The sequence below is a fragment of the Triticum urartu genome, chromosome 7A, assembly GCF_056163025.1.
Source record: "Triticum urartu cultivar PI428250 chromosome 7A, HENAU_Tu73, whole genome shotgun sequence".
Classification (NCBI taxonomy): domain Eukaryota; kingdom Viridiplantae; phylum Streptophyta; class Magnoliopsida; order Poales; family Poaceae; genus Triticum; species Triticum urartu.
The window spans coordinates 42771271-42791590 of NC_141879.1; the positions used below are offsets into that span (position 1 = coordinate 42771271).

At 40.3% G+C, this 20320-nt stretch overlaps 1 protein-coding gene across 3 annotated transcripts; it reads right to left on the reverse strand.

The window, feature by feature from the left end:
* Window positions 1–1071: 1071 nt before the first annotated feature.
* On the reverse strand, window positions 1072–9886 carry LOC125521683 (uncharacterized). 3 transcript variants are annotated; one of them, XM_087536946.1, is made up of 10 exons: window positions 9435–9886; window positions 9260–9356; window positions 7693–7899; window positions 7006–7201; window positions 5922–5977; window positions 4193–4270; window positions 3206–3363; window positions 2939–3114; window positions 2676–2789; window positions 1072–1346 (listed from the first exon to the last, which is right to left on the reverse strand). In XM_087536946.1, exons 1-3 carry the CDS (start codon window positions 9685–9687, stop codon window positions 7884–7886), a joined length of 366 nt encoding a protein of 121 aa, XP_087393072.1. In that variant the 5' UTR covers window positions 9688–9886; the 3' UTR covers window positions 1072–1346; window positions 2676–2789; window positions 2939–3114; window positions 3206–3363; window positions 4193–4270; window positions 5922–5977; window positions 7006–7201; window positions 7693–7883. The 3 variants fall into 3 exon arrangements, with proteins under 3 accessions (XP_087393072.1, XP_087393073.1, XP_087393070.1); XM_087536947.1 differs by lacking the exon at window positions 5922–5977; XM_087536944.1 differs by having other exon boundaries at window positions 5922–7201.
* Window positions 9887–20320: the final 10434 nt, after the last annotated feature.

Below are 20320 nucleotides of genomic sequence, written 5' to 3' on the forward strand. Positions count from 1 at the left end.
GAGACTAAATGCTTCAGTTTTTAACAATAGGGGGTAAATGACCATTTGTAAACATTTGATATAGTTGAAGTTGTGAGCACACCAAAGGACGTAATTTTTTTTCAAGAAAACTACACTTCAATCTTTTTATCATTTGGCATAAAGCCAAAGGCGACTGCCAGATTTGTTCCTTTAAAAACTTTACTTGTTTGATCATCTAATCAGCTTTGCATCTGCCCGAGAGATCCAGCGCTTGGTATGACAAGATACAATACAACTTTGTTTAATTGGCAACGCATGCATCTCACTTTCCTTCTTTATGTTTCCTTCTACTTTCTTTCTCTCTCCTTCTATTTTTTCCCTCTTTTCTCTTTATTATTTCCTTCTTTTTTCTTCCTCTCTCATTTATTCTTTCCTTCTATATTTCCCACGCATGCATCCCACTTTCCGTATTTATTTCTCCTTCTATTTTCTTTCCCTTTCCTTCTATTTTCTTCCTCTTTCCTCCAATTTCCTTTTGTATTCTGTCACACCCGAAATCCCTAATTCCTTCTTTATTCTTTCTCTTTCCTTCCTTATTACGGGATGATTTATTTCCTTATTAATTCCCGAGATGCCTTCTTAATACCTAAAAAAATCCAAGGCGTATATAAATTAGAAAGATTGGATTTAAGCGAGCAATGTGGGACTATTTAATAGGATTATCAACGTTCTATTATCACACAACGTGAGCTATATGAGTTGGTCGTGACATTTGTTGTTGTACATGAGGTTTGAGAGTTCAAATCGCGCTGCAGACACTAATTTTTTGCACTGGGCCGCCTTGCTGGGCCGGTACAATTTGGCATGTCCCAATAAAAGCACCTGCGCGTGGAAAATCATTCATAACTAGTAGACTGCCCGTGCGTTGCCACGGGCTTTGTAAAATTTGTACTATTGTATGTCAACTTTAACATAGATTGAAAAGATAGCCAATAACAAAAAATAATAATTAAACTTCACTTCACTTGCAATATATTTTGACAAAAAATAGAAATATTGAACTCTTTATTTTGCACTTCATTACAAATGATAATAACACTTGAATGGCTTTATTATTTATGCTTAAGATTCAATCATCTCACATGTGTAGGTTATTATCCATTAGAGAGAGGGAGAGGGAGAGAGAGAGGGGGGGAGAGGTTCTGACAGCACATCAGCCCACTTTCAACTCTCATCGTGAGGCAATATAAAATGTCCGGGAATAATACAGCTCTCTGAAATACTGCAAGGCAGCCCCAAGATATTGAGCTTCTAAATTGCTAAGATTTGAGCCAGTCCAGCTAACATGGACTACTTCATTAATACCTACCATCATTCCAGATAACCTGCAAAACAAGAGGCAAAAGACAGTAAATATTGTACAAGTAAAAATTTCAGTTGAATTGAAAGGCTCAGATTAAAAACAAACACATATATGCAGGGTTATTTCATACTGCTATTTTATTCAACACCAATAACCTCCTTGTCAGCATCACAATATATCATCCAAAATCATATTACCAATTTTGGGGCAACTTTATACTACTTACGAATATAAAGAATAATATTAGTTAAAAAAACCTTGGATTGTAATAGATGTGAAAAATACTACTATGTTTCAAGGAATCATATGGTGTGAGTATCGTCTGAAAGCTTTTAGGAGAAATAAGGATAGAGAGTTGTTTTGTTCAAGGTAACAGAATGGCTCTCCTTACATCATCATCATTCATCATTGTTACATGTATAAATCGGGATAACACACAATTAATAAGAGGAATAAGGATAGAAACTTGTTAACTTCAACACACTGTTCATTTGCTTATACTTGAAGAAATAAGACAACATTGCTTATACTTGAAGAAATAAGACAACATCCCCTGTGACAAATTTACTTTTATTGACAAACGAATTCCCTCCATTTGTTAAAAAGACACCTATTTGGTTCACCTGGAAGGCAAAGGAGAATTTCATAACATGTACTATGGTACCTTGCTAGAAAGGAAAAAGATAACTGGTATACTTGCCTCAAAATCAGAATATGATAGAATTACATAGAGCTATTTGTCCGTTTCAAAGATACAACTTTTGTAAGGAACTGTGTCAACGAATTCCCACAGAAAATATAGCATCTGATTCCAAGAAATGTAATAGCACACTAAATCACATTTATGAATGCGTAGGAATCTGTACTCTTTAGAAGAAATGGATAGAGCAAATGATCATGGTCCAATGCAGGTTCTGCAGGTTCTATTGTACACATTTTTTATAGAAAATTTATCAGAAACACAAGAACAAAATATGTTTGAGTAGGTAACAAAATTTGTTTTACTCCCTCCGTTCCCAAATATATTTCTTTTTAGAGATTTCAAATGGACTACCACATACAGATGGATATAGACATATTTTAGAGTGTAGATTCACTCATTTTGCTCCATGTGTAGTCACTTGTTGAAATCTCTAGAAAGACAAATATTTAGGAACAGAAGGTGTAGAAGATAATGACTCCTTAATGTTGAAGCACATAACTGAACTCTACTGATTAGTGGGATATGAATCGGAGGTACAAGACAAGAATGAAGTAATAGGTTTTATTTCTGTTACTCACAAACTACATGTACAACATTGAGAAGCTCCGTGTGAATCAAGCTTACAACAGTGAGCATTAAAAAACATACTCTCTTCTTGCTAGCCGGTGTTGAGAACACCTTTGCGGCAATTAGTATTGAAATGTTCTCCTTGATAGGTTCATGAAGAATGCCAGAAATGAGAATCTCATCCAGTATTTAGACCTGAAAATTTCACCATTGGTACTCATGAGAATTTCTCAGTACTAAAAAGAAGGGTATAGCTCTCGCAAGAAATTTCATATAACTCGATTGCTGGTTCTTCGGTGTCAAAATTTCAGCATATATGTGAATATTAAATCGACCTCACATACCTAAAGAAATTAGGGAAAACACTAAGGTTGCAGTGTGGCTCCCGTGTCCTTGACAGTTTTGGCGTTCCCACCGCGTCCACGCCAGTTGTGGCGCGACGCCCACATCCTTGGTGGCGGCCACGGTGCCCACATCCACCTGCATCCACGTTTGGGCTGTACTAGAGTATGCGGCGGCACTGGAGCAGCCACACACTTGTATCCGTCACTACTGCATGTCATTGCAGATTAGAGATATACAATTTAGGATCCAGAGACGGAAGAAGATACCTGGGCCGCTGGCACTGACCCAAAAATACCTAGGAGCAAACCCCAGCAGCAGGCCCTCTCATCCTCTTCAAGGCTGTCTACCGCCTCACGCTACTCCTTTTCTCACTTATCTCCACCGGCACTCACCTCCCGCTGGTGCCATCGGTTATGCCCTTCATCTGACAACAAAAATAATTTGTTGTCAATATATATTGCCAATTAGGCATGAACAATCATTAGAAACTCAAAATTCAATTACTATAAAAGAACAAGCTCGATATCAGATTACTTGGTCTTTCGTAGAGAAAAAAAATACTAAACCAAGCTTCATTATAAGGTTAAGATTTATTTTAGGGTAGAGAGACTTTAGATGGTTTCTATTTCCCTAAATTCTAAGCCCAATGTGCCTCAATGTCCCTGTTTCTTACCTCCTCACTCACCGACCAGATCAAGAAGAAGCACTCAGATCATGTTTCAAGTATTTCAAATTTAAAGGGCAAAAAAAGTTAACAACAAAATAATCTCGAATAACAATGTCACCGCCAATACCAAAATTAAGAAGTACGCTAGATGGTCTATCCGAATTTGTGAGATTTTGATATATCTGTAAGTTATTCAGAGATAATTTTGTAATTAACAGAATAAGATAAATTATGCTACAACACATTGCATGTGGAACTTAAGCAGTACCTCTTAAAATTATCTTAAAGAAAATTCGACTCTGGTGAGTATAGATACTCGGCATATACTGCTCCGAAATCTAAATGGACTATTTTTTGTAATGAAGAGATATATTTTACTGCAACACAAGGATGAATGATATTTTCTGACCTTCAGTCCATGTTTCGTGGACAACATTTTCTACATTAGACAAGCACAAACTGAAAATCTAGAGCTAAGATGTACATGTAATAGTTAGTTTACACTCTTTCATACCAAAGTATATGATTTGATCACTTCCAAGTTCGAACATTACCTTGTCTAGTTCATCAGATAGAAAAACATTACCTTGTCTAAGACCTCACTTCTGATAACGTTTAGGTGCAGACCTTTGCTCATATACACTTTCTGAAGTAGGATTTGGATCTGGAAGGTTATCACATAGAAGTTCAATTCAATTAGAAAATATTGATAATACCACAAGGAATAGGCAGGAACCATTAAAAAATATGTGACTGCATCCTAGCTCGTGCTTCTCCAAATTAAACCATGTGACTCACCTGAAAAACTTCTAGATTGCGACCAATGCCACAATTTATGTCGTCATCTACTAAAAACTATGTGCAAGCTCATGTCCTTCTCCATGATTAAATTTTATTAGTTTACCAATGCTAAATTATGTATAAAAACCAAGCTTTTTTTAAAGGCAAAGAAGTATAGAACAACATGCAGCCTGATCTTCTCAAAACACGCACTAAGTAAAATAGCAATAATAGGGGTGGAGGTGGGAAGGCCATGGAAATAAAAGGTAGATTGGATCGAACCTGCTCTAAACAGGTCATCAGAGTCAGTCCTGCTGCGTGAGGCGGTGAAGCTCGACAGCAGATGGCCATCATGACCCTGAAGGTGCACAGCGCCTCCACAGGACACACACGCTCAACTCACTACATATTACTATGTATATTATACAAGGTCAAGGCTGATTCGAGTAAGGTTGTTACCTAGTAGTATGACAATTATAACCACTTGCAAACTCTACAAGCGAGAGACAGTGTTACTTGCAGGAGCCCAAGTGTGAGACTTTTTCAGGTAACTCCATGTATATGTGTGCAGTAATTTGCACAAGAACGTAACATCACTCTATATGCAATATGATTTCAGAGTGAAACATATGATTATTTGCTATTGGACCAACCAAGTGTGGTTTCAACTCCACATGAGAAATACCATGTAGGAACTGAAACATACATCCGGGCATACAAAACCAAAAAGTCAAGCAAGAATTTGATAGGGCATCTAAGGCACGATAACATTCAGTCACGTTGGTATGTAGTGTTGGTAGAGCGAAATGTGTCAATGCCATGATAACATCCACATGTCCACCATCATGACTCCCCGGCTCCTCCTGTCAACCACGCGCCTCTGCCAGCAGCAGCACCGGCAAGAATACCCTGTGTGGTCATTAGAAATCTGTGGGGTCTCCCTTAACCTATTCAGCAAGCTACCATCGACCTTATTGAAGTCCATAAGACAAAGAGACGAACATCTTGTTCTGCTGAAAAGCAACAATATGCTGGAAGACGGCCGCAACCGTCATGTGCTGGAAAACTCCCAGTTCTAACTTCTAACAATTCTAACCTCATTCTCCATGCATAACCAACCTTCATGTACTATATGTAGTGGTTATCTATGCTAATCATTTTTTTTGGATTCAGAAAACTCCACATTGTAAAACAATTCTGGACACCTTAATGCAGGAGTTCAGTTTATAAAACTGGAAGAAATTCTTGAAATTTTCAAAAAAAATTACATTCGAAAGAGTACAGAACCACTCAAAACTCTGTTTTTTGACACACAAAAATTCTGGTAGCTCGCCACTGTAAATTGCGTGTGTGATTGAAAAACTGTATTTTATGGTATTATATATAGTAAGAGTCGTCGAAACCATCAAAGGAACAGAGGAAACAATAGCAGAAATGAATACAAAAAGAAATCTGATCTATATCACACTCCACTATAAAACAACAGTGCATCATTTAATGATGATATACTAATGAAGTATTTTCACAAAGCATACCTCTGGAGCAACTGGTGAAATTCCAATAGCACAAGCAACTCCATAGATGATATATACTGGCACTCGCATCATTTGACATTATGTGTAGTCAGTATGAGTGTATGAAAGTACAAAAGAACAAGCTACAACATTTTAGACCAGAGATTACATCAATTTTCAGTTAGCATGGCAATATGGCAAATGCCTAGCAATCTATGATTGTTATTTTCCAGCACAAGATTATAAACAACTTGAAAAAAAGCTTACGCTATATCAAGTGCTAGGAGTGTCAATATAAGAGCTCTCTTTCCCTACGTACATCTAGTGAGATAATTCTTTGATAGGCTAAATAAGTAGCTCCCCATCCATGTACTACACAACTATCAACTGCCACAAACTGGAAAAAAGGAGCCACCTAAGAATGATGAGGTAGCACCTCAGGAAATTACAAGGGGTGACTTAATTAAGATCCATAAGGTAAGCCACAAGCCTTGATGTAGAATCTGAACAATAGTGAGCAAATAATGAGTCAAAAACATACTCACGGTAAGGTGAAACAGTAAAAGCAAATACAACATGAGAGTTGTAGTTACTAAACAAGGATCAGAGGAAATAGAAAAAAGGTGTTCTTTTTATCAACACCGAAGAACCAAAAAACTTTGTGACTATATTTGTCATCCTGAGTGAGCTTAAAATAGGTATTGTGATAAACGCAAGGTTTTGGTTTATGAAATAAGTATGGATGGAGAAGGAGATTGTTGGAGAGAGCTTCAAGTACAGCCAGAAATGCACGCATCCAGAGAGTGGTTTTCTGCATATGTAGATTGAGCAGCTAAATGAAAAGGCCTCGCAAACTATCAAGAGTCCAGAACATGGATCTGGGGTCAAGCCATTTGAGTACGACATTTTGGAGTTCAGAACTGAAATATGGGGATTCAGATTTACTCAGGGTAGGAGGGTATGTGTGGGCTGTGCTATATCGACGTACACCAGATGATGAAAAATCATATGTCTGGACAAAAATGCACTATAATGTCATCTTAGAATCAATATGGATTCTACCATAGAATTTAATAAACATGGTCACCAGAAAACTGAACTTTACCTTGCCGGAAGAAAGAGAGACTCGAGGGAACTCAGCAGTCAATGAGCTGCAGGTCATCTTCTCCACAGGGAAGAGAGGAAGGAGTGCTGCTCGCCGACCTCTCATAATCCTTGCCAACCATCTCACTGTCGCCATCATCCACCAGCATACCACGCCGATTGCGGCACCTCATGTTGTCATGCACGCAGCGGCAGACCTAGCACCATAGATCAAAGAGTATTATATAAAACTGTAGCAATTGATATCTAAACCATTATTTTTCAATCACACACACATATACCCAAATGGAATCTATAACAAACTTACAAAATATAGCTGACACCACTAATGTAGTAGGCTAATCAATGCCACAATAAACAAAACCAATCAACCAGGTACTCAAGTAGCATTATTTACAACAGTAGTCACTTCAGATTCAAAAGGTGTAGACGGAATGGACAAGCTTAATATCTAGTCTTTCTTGTAGTCTAACCTCACCCGACATTGATGCTAGATAGATGGAATTGCACATATTTAGAATTGGTTCTCCTAGTATCGAAAATCTCCACATGCATCAACTAATTAATCAGTGGCAAAAGGGAACTTTCGATGGAAGAGAAAGAAATAAAAACCCTGCAGAAAATTGACTGTTGGCAGCAGTGGACGGGAACGACCAACAATAAAATAGCAGAAGCTTGTGTAGTTAACCTGTGTACCATGACCTGGCTCATCATAATACCATGACCTAGCTAGTTAATTGTCCGTCGCCGATGCTCCCAAATCCTCACGATACACACAAGGAACATCAGGCCATATGCACTCCTCACGATACCTTGGTCTCTTGACCTTTGAGTTCATAAAAGGAAGGTAGTCTGACAAGCAACTTCATCAGATCAGGTTCAGCCTTTCAGGTACCTAATAAGAAATAAAAACAGATTCGTTAGGTGGCAACTTGAATACCAACGATGACTGGATCGGCACCATGGCGCATGCAGCCGCCTCTCTTCGCCAAAAAGCAAATCCCCGCCGAGAAGGCCGAGCCCTGCGGAGCGGGCCGTGAGGAGTGACGAGAAGGGGAGAGATCGAAGGACCGGAGGTAGTGGTGGTTTCCACAGGCGACCTTGTCCTCGGTGGCAGTGGTGGCTACCCTGTAGTCGGCTCGGATCATAGACGGGGGTGGTTGGAGACGGCGGGCCGATGCGCTCAACGGCGAGATCCGGTAGGCAGCGTGTGGTGGAGGGAGGGGAAGGAGGCGGCCGCGCCACGGATGAACGCTCTATTCCTGAATCGTGAAACTTGTAGTAATAAATGAGATAAGAGTACTTGATCATCAATTCTAAAGCTGCCGTCTTGCTCACAACCTTGGATTTCTTGGTGAACTCTATACATCCACTACAAGACAGTGTCTAGTTTCAGTTATCTGAACATGAGTACTAAATTGATTCAGGCAAGATACGATTGTCAAGAAAAAAAGATAGTAAAGATTGTGCTAAGTTTCTCTCACAGCAGCATGAGGTTCTTAACTGTGCACTTTGCCTGAAGCTGAAACAAAGTTGCAAGATAGGAGTACATTTTTTCCTAATCCTGGATATTGATAAACACTGCATGAGATAATCCTGAATATTACAACTTGTAATGATCAATGAGACAAGAGTACTTGATCCTTAATTTTTAACCTATCATCTTGATCATAACCTTGGATTTCTCAGTGAACTCTATACATCTATCATTTTATATTACCAACAAACACCTAATCCTGACAATTACTGTAGAAAATAATATACAGTAAATGGTAACTGTACGAACACCTAATTCTGAAAGATACAACTTGTAATGATGAATGAGATAAGAGTACTCAATCCTTGTATTGGTCAAAACCATAGATTTCTCAGTGAACTTCATTTGTCTGTCGGTATAGTATGTATTTCCAACAAAGACTACACACAACAGCGTCTAATTCAGTTATCTGAATAATGTCTACTGATCTCATTCAGGCAAGCAACAACCAAAAAAGTTGTGACAACTAAATTCAATCTACAACTTTACAACAAAAGGTTCAAACATTTGTTCAAGGAAATGAATGCAACCTCGGAGTTTAGCAAGAAACGAAATATAACATCACACACTGTGATTCTTTAACATGGTTCTCCTCTCAGTACACGTATATATCAATCAAAAAGGTATTTTGATTGATTCATGTGCCTGCTAACATGCAGACTGCTTGCCTACAGAGACAAGATGGGGGTGAGAGAGGAGGGAGAGGGATATGGCTTACCACCTACAGCGGGGATGAGGAAGAACCTGCACAGCAGCAGCTTCTCTTTGGCCGGGCCCCTTCACGCATGCAGAGCAGATCGGAGGGAGCAAACTGACTGCATATATAGACCACACACACGAATCAGATGTGGAGATGAAGAAGGCCAGAAGAAGAGAAGGGATTCATGGCATACCCTTGCGGAAGTTGCCGCTCTTGCTCTCGGAGGAGAGGAAGATACTGCGGATCCTGAGCTCGGTCACCATGGCCGCCCGCGGGCTAGGGTTTCGGGCGTGAGCAGGGAGGGATGGATGGGCGTGGAGGTGAAAGGAGGAGGGCGCGGTGGTGGCGGCGGTGGTGGGAGGAGGAGGACTCCTCTGCCGCTGCGTGGTCGTGGTGGCGCCGATGCGGGAACGCCGGTGCGGGAACACCGGTGTGGATCTGGTCATGGCCGGCGGCTGGGATGTAGGCGGTCGGCGCGGTGAAGTAGGTGGTCGGCATCTAGTGGAGGGAGGCGACCGGCTATGAGGGGCGAGAGGTGGCCGGCGATGGGGAAGGGAGGCAGCCAACGCACCGGCGGCGGCGGATGCTCGTGCAGGAGGGAGGGTGAGATGCGTGAATCGGGTAGGGATCGTGGAGAGGCGTGCAGGGATGGTTTTCTCTGCACTGTAAAACCAATGGGAGGGAGACAAATAAAAACCGGCGAAAAAAACCGACGACAAAAAACCCTACGAAAATAGGAGGTGGGAGCGGGGGAATTGGAGATGGGAGGGAGGACGAAAATAAGCCAGGAGAGGTGGGACGAAAATTAAACCCGGAATGCGACCTACCAACTGAGACATTAAGAGTAGAGAAAAGTTAGTACCACCTCGGATAACAATAAATCTCCAAAAAAAAATGGGTGAACGGATGAAAAATTTGGCGTACAATACAACTTTGTTTAATTGGCAACGCATGCACCCACTTTCCTTCTTTATGTTTCCTTCTACTTTCTTTCTTTCTCCTTCTATTTTTTCCCTCTTTCCTCTTTATTATTTCCTTCTCCTTCTATTTTTTCCCTCTTTCCTCTTTATTATTTCCTTCTTTTTTCTTCCTCTCTCATTTATTCTTTCCTTCTATATTTCCCACGCATGCATCCCACTTTCCGTATTTATTTCTCCTTCTATTTTCTTTCCCTTTCCTTCTATTTTCCTTCCTCTTTCCTCCAATTTCCTTTTGTATTCTGTCACACCCGAAATCCCTAATTCCTTCTTTATTCTTTCTCTTTCCTTCGTTATTACGGGATGATTTATTTCCTTATTAATTCCCGAGATGCCTTCTTTTACCTAGAAAAATCCAAGGCGTATATAAATTAAAAAGATTGGATTTAAGCGAGCAATGTGGGACTATTTAATAGGATTATCAATGTTCCATTATGACACAAAGTGAGCTATATGAGTTGGTCGTGAAATTTGTTGTTGTACATGAGGTTGAGAGTTCAAATCGCGCTGCAGACACTAATTTTTTGCACTAGGCCACCTTGCTGGGCCGGTACAATTTGGCCTGTCCCAATAAAAGCACCTGCGCGTGGAAAATCATTCATAAAAAGTTAGTACCACCTCGGATAACAATAAATCTCCAAAAAATAAATAATAATATGGGTGAACGGCTTGCTTTATTAGTAGGTATAGACTTACAACAAAATACTTATTGTTGCTATTTTTTTCCAGTTTTTTTGTATTGTTTTCTGCATCATTTATTTTCTTTTGTTTTTTGCTTTATTTTTAATTATTTTTTGCTTTTAGTTTTAGAAAAATTATGAACTTTCTGTTAGTGCCATTAGTTTTTAAATTTGAAAACACTTTTTTTTCTTTGTTGCTTTATTTATTTTATTTTGTTCCTACTTACAACAAAATACTTATTATTGCTATTTTTTCCAGTTTTTTTGTTTTGTTTTCTGCATTATTTATTTTCTTTTGTTTTTTGCTTTATGTTTTTAATTCTTTTTGCTTTTAGTTTTAGAAAAATTATAAACTTTATGTTAGTGCCGTTAGTTTTCAAATTTGAAAACATTTTTTTTAGTTTTTTGTTTTCTTTGTTGCTTTATTTATTTTATTTTGTTTCTATTTACAAAAAAATACTTATTGTTGCTATTTTTATTTTTTTCAGTTTTTTTGTTTTCTACATTATTTATTTTCTTTTGTTTTTTGCTTTATTTTTTATTTCTTTTTGCTTTTAGGTCAGCAAAATTGTAAACTTTCTGTTAGTGCCATTAGTTTTAGAAAAATTATAAACTTTCTGTTAGTGCCATTAGTTTTCAAATTTGAATAGTTAAAATTTGAATTCTTTGAAATTTGTGTGAATCACAAGTTTGTGATTAACTTTATTAAAAAATGAACATAGATGCACCTATAGAGAAAATTTGACTTAAATTCATATTTTTCAAATGAACTCTGAAAAAGTTGGCATAGCATACTCGTGTGTTACAAAGTTGGCATGGTATCATCATAATAGTTGCGGGAGAAAGTCTTCACTTTTTCTTTGCTTGTGTCATTTGCTTATTGCGCCGTAACCATGATAATCTTCATCGTTTATCAGGATGCTTGTGTCAGCCTTGACATTGAAGGGAGGAATTTCATAAAACTTTTCATAATCTTCAGACATGTCTATCTTGGCCTCCACTCCCAGAATGTCCATTTTTCCTGAAAGAACTATGTGCCGCTTTGGCTCATCGTATGATGTATTCGCTTCCATATCTTTTCTTTTTCTCGGTTTGGTAGACATGTCCTTCACATAGATAACATGTGCCACATCATTGGCTAGGACGAATGGTTCGTCAGTGTACCCAAGATTTTTCAGATCCACTGTTGTCATTCCGTACTGTGGGTCTACCTGTACCCCACCTCCTGACAGATCCTTGTATGCACCGCGGTAGAGGATGCAGTCATTAGGGCATGCATGTATCTTCTCCACCTCCAATCCTAGAGGGCATACGACCTTCTTTGCTGAGTATGTACTGTCGGGCAATTCGCTATCCTTTGGAAGCTTCTTCTTCAATATTTTCAGTAGCTTCTCAAATCCTTTGTCAGGCACAGCATTCTCTGCCTTCCACTGCAGCAATTCCAGTATGGTACCGAGCTTTGTGTTGCCATCTTCGCAATTGGGGTACAACCCTTTTTTGTGATCCTCTAACATGCGATCGAACTTCAGCTTCTCCTTTTGACTTTCGCATTGCGTCCTTGCATCGACAATGACCCGGCAGAGATCATCATCATCGGGCACATCGCCTGGTTCCTCTTGATCTTCAGCAGCTTCACCCGTTGCAGCATCATTGGGCACATCGTCTGGTTCCTCTTGATCTTCACCAGCTCCCCCCGTTGCAGCATCACCGTATTCAGGGGGAACATAGTTGTCATCGTACTCTTCTTCTTCGCCGTCTTCCATCATAACCCCTATTTCTCCATGCCTCGTCCAAACATTATAGTGTGGCATGAAACCCTTGTAAAGCAGGTGGGAGTGAAGGATTTTCCGGTTAGAGTAAGACCTCGTATTCCCACATTCAGTGCATGGACAACACATAAAACCATTCTGCTTGTTTGCCTCAGCCGCATCGAGAAACTCATGCACGCCCTTAATGTACTCGGAGTTGTGTCTGTCACCGTACATCCATTGCCGGTTCATCTGCGTGCATTATATATAATTAAGTGTCCAAATTAATAGAAGTTCATCATCACATTAAAACCAAAGTACATACATAGTTCTCATCTAACAACATATATCTCTCCAGAGCATCTAATTAATTAAACCATACATTGAAACTATGTAAAACATTTCAATGCGAAAACAAATGCGATCATAATCACAACCAAGGTAATAATTGATCTAATGGCATAATGATACCAAGCCTCGGTATGAATGGCATATTTTCTAATCTTCAAGCGCATTGCATCCATCTTGATCTTGTGATCATCGACGACATCCGCAACATGCAAATCCAATATCATCTTCACCTCCTCAATTTTTTTATTTTTTCGTTTAACAAATTGTTTTCTTTTTTAACTAAATTTAACCTCTCGACAATAGGGTCGGTTGGAATTTCCAATTCACATACATCCTACATAAATAAAATCTGTGTCACGTTGGTCGGCATAATTTTCATAAACAATAAATGAACCAATAGTTATAAAGATAATATATATATACCACATCCGAATCATAGACAGGACGAGTGCCGATGGGGGCGGATACCAAAACCATCGCACTATATGAGATGCAATAATAAAAGTAAGAAAATAATACAAGTATCTATGTAAACATACAAGTAAGAATATTTTTTCCTTTCAGAAAGAAGATAAGAACAAGAGGCTCACCACGGTGGTGCCGGCGATGAGCTCGGCGCGGGTGATCGACGGCGGTGAAGACGGGGACGGGGCGTGACGGACCGCTAAACCTAGACAAGTATTGAGGAAAATGGAGCTTGGAGGTCGAGCTTGGAGAGGAGAAAGCTTAAGTAGTGTGGCTCGGGCATTCCATCGAACACCTTGTATGCATAGGAGGTGAGCTAGAGCACCACCAAGCCCTCTCCCCTTGGCCAAAAAAAAACAGAGCAGTGTGCTCTGCTCTTACGCAAGGGGGTATATATAGGCACCTCATTGGTCCCGGGACTAAAGGGGAGCCTTTGGTCCCGGTTCAAGCCACCAACCGGGACCAATGGTGGTGGGCCAGGAGCGAGGCCCATTGGTCCCGGTTCGTCCCACCAACCGGGACCAAAAGGTCCAGACGAACCGGGACCAATGGCCCACGTGGCCCGGCCGGCCCCCTGGGCTCACGAACCGGGTCCAATGCCCCCATTGGTCCCGGTTCTGGACTGAACCGGGACTAATGGGCTGACCCGGCCTAGACCTTTGCCCCCTTTTCTACTAGTGTCTGTATGTATATACACCCTATATGGGGTATTGTTTTTAAATAAGTAAACAAAAAGTCAAAATAGTTCATAAATACTTTTAGATTAAACTTGACTTACTTGCGCACTAGTATATAAATTTTCACAAAAAATAAAACCAATGTTGACTTCACAGCGAAAAAGACAATATTTATTTGTTATTATAGGTCACTATTCATGCTATTTTGACCGAAGATTTGTCTTTTTTGAAAATAAGTCAAAGAGGAATTTTCTTTTTGTGGAACTTTTCTCACTAGTACAATGAAAGGTCAAGTTTATTTCAAAAATATTTTCAGAATTTTTTACTTTATGTTGAATTACTAATTTTTTCCCATATAGGATACATATGTACCTAGGAACCAAACATTCCCCTCCGCTGTTTGCGTCCCATTCTGAGCTCAAACGCATGGCATGCACACCCCACGAAGACTGCTCAAGGAGAATCCAGGCATCATATTTTTCAATTTTAGTAATGTTCCATTTACAATTTAGGGTGTTTTTTTTCCTTACAGTTTTTGGCCATTAGTAGTGTACATTGGCAGAAAAGAAAAACCTGCAAATTCAGTGGTAGACAAAGGGAAGGAAAACCTTTAATTGCCAAGTCAGCCGAAGAACCAAAATCAGCCAAAACACAAAGAACCCTGCTATTTTCTCCCAGTGCACACAGCTGCTCCAAAAGATTTTCTGACAACACTACAGATTTAGACAATCAAACACATGCTCTTAACCCAATAACCACGACTCAAGACCTTAATAGGGAGATGTTCTTTATTTTAACATGGCATTACATTTGTGTTCCCAGCGGTGGTTCAATGCTCACACAACGAAAACACATTTGAATGTGGTCAGTGCTAAGGCGTCTCTCTCTCTCTCTCTCTCTCTCTCTCTCTCTCACACACACACACACACACACACGCGCGCGCGCGCGCGCTTGCACGCACACAATCACTCAGAATAAGATGAGAAAAATGTTGTTTTCCCGCGAGGTTTTTCAGAGTTGTGCATGTGTGGTTATCAATGTTTTCTTTCCTCTCAATCTGGTTTTAATGTGTGTTATTTGCAATTTGGATCGCTGCTCGTGTGGAAAAAAACGGACCGTACACTATAGATTAAGTTTGCACCCAAATTAATATTTTAGAAATTTTTAACAGCTAAAAGTAACAGCATATTTAGATTCTACACATTTTTCTAAGGAACCAAACATTCCCCTCCGCTGTTTGCGTCCCATTCTGAGCTCAAACGCATGGCATGCACACCCCACGAAAACTGCTCAAGGAGAATCCAGGCATCATATTTTTCAATTTTAGTAATGTTCCATTTACAATTTAGGGTGTTTTTTTTCCTTACAGTTTTTGGCCATTAGTAGTGTACATTGGTAGAAAACAAAAATCTGCAAATTCAGTGGTAGACAAAGGGAAGGAAAACCTTTAATTGCCAAGTCAGCCGAAGAACCAAAATCAGCCAAAACAAAAAGAACCCTGCTATTTTCTCCCAGTGCACATAGCTGCTCCCAAATGATTTTCTGACAACACTACAGATTTAGACAATCATAGGATACTAGCGGTCTGAACCCACAAACACAAATACACACACGATCTCATACACGCACTGTTAGTTTCAGACAACAAACATCTGATTTTTTAGTCTGAAGTTTGATTTTCAAACATAGACAACAAATAGAATCAATCGTTGAAATCCGCTTTGGGCGTTGGTGCATGTGTTCCTCCGGTGGAGAGGAAGAAGTCAAGAAAGAATTGCAGCAAAAATCAAGCAGCAAATTTCTCGTTGGAAAGAATAAGTTGTTTTCAAACCAGCCCAGCAGGCACATGAACATGCGTAACCATGTGTACCCGAGGCCCACGTACAACGGGAGCAACCCAGCCCATGGCACCGGTGTATTTTAACTTAACAATCAGCATATACACGTGAGAAAACAAGTCAGCACTCATCACCGCGCTATATTACACGGTGCAGATACCGGCCTGCAGGTAGCTCGGCCACCAAAAGGCCTCTCTCGGATAAGCTTCCATACCATATATCTATATATGGAGTATACTTGATATATAAATAGATTTAAATAGATTTAAATGAGAAACACTTCTATATATTCTATATTATTAAGAACAATTATAAAATATATAAATAAAAAATGTTAAAAATTTCTTGTTGTCTCATCCGCATTAGACAAAATGAAGTAAAAAATAATTCAAAATTTAAGTATCTTTCAATATCTAAGTATAAATACTAATAAAAAAAGAAAGAAGGATTGATTTGCAACAATACATGTATGAACGCATGCAGTACAGCCTATGTTCAAGGAAACAGAAAAGAACGTCAAACAAGGTGTGATGTTAGCTAGAAGTCAAATGACGAGGGTTGAACTAAAGCAGTTTAGCTACATTTTAGTCAGCTGAAATTTCACTTTTGGGTCAGTCGAATTTGTGGCCATTGGATTTTTCTTTAAGATTTATGTTGTGTTTACTGGGTGAATCTCACAGGCAGGAGTGATCACTTCAACGGGCAGATCTGGTTGATGGACCGGCCACTCAGACATTCCCACCCAAGACTGGCCGGACAAGGACAACGGGTATCATCGTACGACGGCAACAACAAGCACGGTGCCCCAGTGGCCGGATCTGGCCGAGGAACGATCAGAACCACCGTCCTATGCCTTGCTCCGCCTTGGTAGCACGACCACCAAGCGGGGCAGCGCAACACAAGACGCCGAGGAGCGCTCGACCACCAGGCCCGCGGTGCAATCGACGCCGGCAGACGCCGCCACACCCACAACCTTCATGACGGCATCCAACGAGCACGTGGTAGGAATGGCCCAGGACCAAGAGTTTTGCCGCTGCCATGCCCATGACCTTCATGACCGCATCCAGATCGACACGGGGAGGAAGGGCCAAGGAGCAAGAGTTCCGCGCCGACCACCGACCAGAGCTTTGCCCGGATGGCAACTGCCAATGACGGCGAGGGAGAAAGTGGGCGAGGAGGGCCATCAGCAGCGGCGGCGAGCCACCTGAGTCGCCCGTTGGGATGACGCGGGGCCGCTAGCAAGATGCGTTTTTTCACTATATGCTAAATGAATTGAACCACTATTGCCTAGTCTGAACGTTTGTGAACCGGGTTGCTTTGGATTCGTACATGGCGTTTTGACTCGGCCGGTACAATATACATGTATGAACGCATGCAGTACAGCTTGGTGTCAAGGAAAAAGACGAGAACGTCAAAGAAGGTGTGCTGTTAGCTAAAAGTCAAATGACGAGGGTTGAACTAAAGAGCATACATTGTATCGTGCGCTGTATTTATAGGCTATACATACATTGTTGACCCGAAGAGCATCGATCTGATCCGATTCGATCCCATGGATGCTTTTCCAGTCAACAATGTATCGTGAGGTATCCACTGGATATAAGCATGGAACGTAAGTCAATACAACGTGGTGCAAAAGTCAAACTACATGAAGCTTCATTAATCAACTACTACTAGCCTATAAATAACGTCCCCGGCTCCCGTCTGAGCAATCCAAAAGCATACCATCTCCTCTCCTCTCTTTTCATCTCATGGCTGCTCCCGCTCTCAAGTTCGCCGCAGTCGTGCTCCTGGTTGCCCTCTGCGCCGCTGCGCTGGCCCCGGCCACATCGGGGCAGCCGACTGATAAAGGGCTAGCGACGTGCATCGCGCGCTGCGGGTGTGTGCCCTGCCCGAAAGGGAAGTTCTGCCCTGCCGTGTGCACGACCCCGCCGTCCTGCAAGGCCAAATGCGAGAGCGCCTAATCCGGCGCGGGCCGCTAGGCCGGCTGCGACCTGCCAACGCCGCCTGCGCCCGCCACCGCTGCATCCGTCAGGAAGCCTGCGAGCGCATGAAGCCAACACTCTCTTGTAAGACCTGTATGTCTGCATGTATTTGTGCGTGTGTGTGTGCTATGATGTTGTGATAAAATGTCAACGGATCAATCCGTGAGAAATAAATAAATAAATGGATATGTTATCTTTGTTTCACTTTGTATATTACTTTTATCATAGTCAAATTCAGAACAAGTATACTCGAAACATATATTGACCTATATAATACCAAATAAATATAGTATAAAAAATGTTTTATGTGGATCTAATGGTTGATTTGGTATTGGATATAATGATTATTTTGTAAACTATTTTTTCAAAAAATTATTTTGTAAACTTGGTCAAAGGTCAAACTTAACTATGTTTGACATGGGTCAAAATGAATATGCATTATATTTCAAAATCAGGAGACTATTTTAGGATGGTAACATCCTAGCTTTACGAAAATTGGGATTGATAAATCTCAGTCTACTGAGATTTAACCAGGTTTCAGTCGATGCTATATCCACGGGATCTTAGGTGGAGACCCGTCCAAACTTTTAGTTTTAGTTTTTCTTTTTTCCTTTTTACATCTCAATCGACTGAGACCTAGTCACACCCTATGAAAAAATGGTAGCCGACATGAATTACGTTCACGAAGTAACTATTTTCAATGGGCGCCATCCTTTGCAGGAGAGGGGTCGTCGTCTAGCACGCCGAAAGTAGCATGAGCATAATAAAGTCCGGGTACGAGTACCTCGAGAGCTAAGGGTGCCCGAACATCAGCCTGAACTAGATAAATAGCTTAGGATAGGATGAGGATTACAAATCTTAGGATCTTAGTTAATCAGTCGAAATTGTAAGGTAGAGAAACTAGCTGCCCGATAAAACCACCTGAATAGGAAAATACTGATCACCACCTCGTCATCCAAAGGCCACGCGGCGACATTCCGATCCAGTTGCCTCACGCTCTCCACAATGGCAATTTCAACATTTTCATCACCAGTGTTGGCCGTCGCGGTGGGGACCTTGCCTTGGTCAGTCACACGCGGATGCGTGTACATCGTGATGGCCACCATAGAAAGGCGTGGAGGCAGGGTAGGTGACATAGGGAAAAGAATTCTATGAGACCAGGTCTCACGCGAGATTCATCCTGATAAATGACATGTGGCATTTACAAATCACAAAGCATCCCCGTCTCCCACTTAAAATCAGGGAGGAGAGAGATTAGATGAACATAGCGCTGGTGGAATACACATTGGCGATAGCCAGCATTCGCGCCAGCAGCTGCACTTTCTTCGGCGCCACCACCACCAGCAAGCTATGCTGGTAAAAACTGATAAAACTATCTCTACTTTACAACAAAGTTAAAATAAAGGTAAATAAATAGTTTTTCGAGGGAGTACTCTACAATTATACGAAAATACTCTGAAAAAACAAAACTAGTTGCAATATTGTGTTAAACGTGTCACATTTTTGTATGTACAAATAAGAAGACTGATGCAAGTTCATAATTTGTAAAGATACATATTTAGTTACTTGTATTGTACATATCACACAAAAAATGACTTAGCAATTAACTTTACCCATTAACCATTCACTAGTAAGTGTGCACGTGCAACGCACGTCTATTTGAACTAATAAGTGTGCACGCGCAGCACGCGTCTATTTAGATTAACACATTATACTAAACTTAATACAAGACAATTTATTCATAAATTTAAAATTTTCCTATAAAGTACACGATCTTTTATTCCCAATTCGTACAAATAATTTGAAATATCGTTTCTCCTTAATCAACATGTCTCCTGTATTAAAAGACCACCCACTTTTTCCAATGTATAAAACTCAAAATTATTTAGAAGATTCATCATGATTCTTCATATGCACACATTTATGCAAGTATAGTCACACATGAAAATGTCACTTAGGACAAGCTAAGGAACCGTTTCAGTGCCAACAAACTCCAATCAAGAATTACACAAGATCATCATGAACATATACAGAGAGAAGTGACCTCTCTTTCTCCCAGATTGGTCGAACAACAAGTTTTCGTATATATCTATCCGACGCTACTACATATATACAATATAACATCTCTTACAATCCCTAACATTTAAAATCAATTTCAACTTCCACATGGCATTGTTCATCTTTATGTATGACGTGGTCAAGAAAGAATCCCGCCAATTCCTCTTGAATTGCTCATATGCGATCATGTGGTATGAGTTCATTCCGCATCTGCCACATCCAATTTAAAAAAGAGGGTCAATACATATATATGGAAGAAACTCAACACAATTGATGGTAACAAAATAAAATTGTGAATATTGT

What these genes read in the sequence shown, in the direction of transcription:
- LOC125521683 (XM_087536947.1), bottom strand. Translation starts at nt 9,687, where the DNA reads ATGACCAGATCCACACCGGTGTTCCCGCACCGGCGTTCCCGCATCGGC. An exon ending in GAGCGGCAACTTCCGCAAGG is followed by an intron (nt 9,357 to 9,434) that starts GTATGCCATGAA and finishes CTATATATGCAG; the next exon opens with TCAGTTTGCTCCCTCCGATC.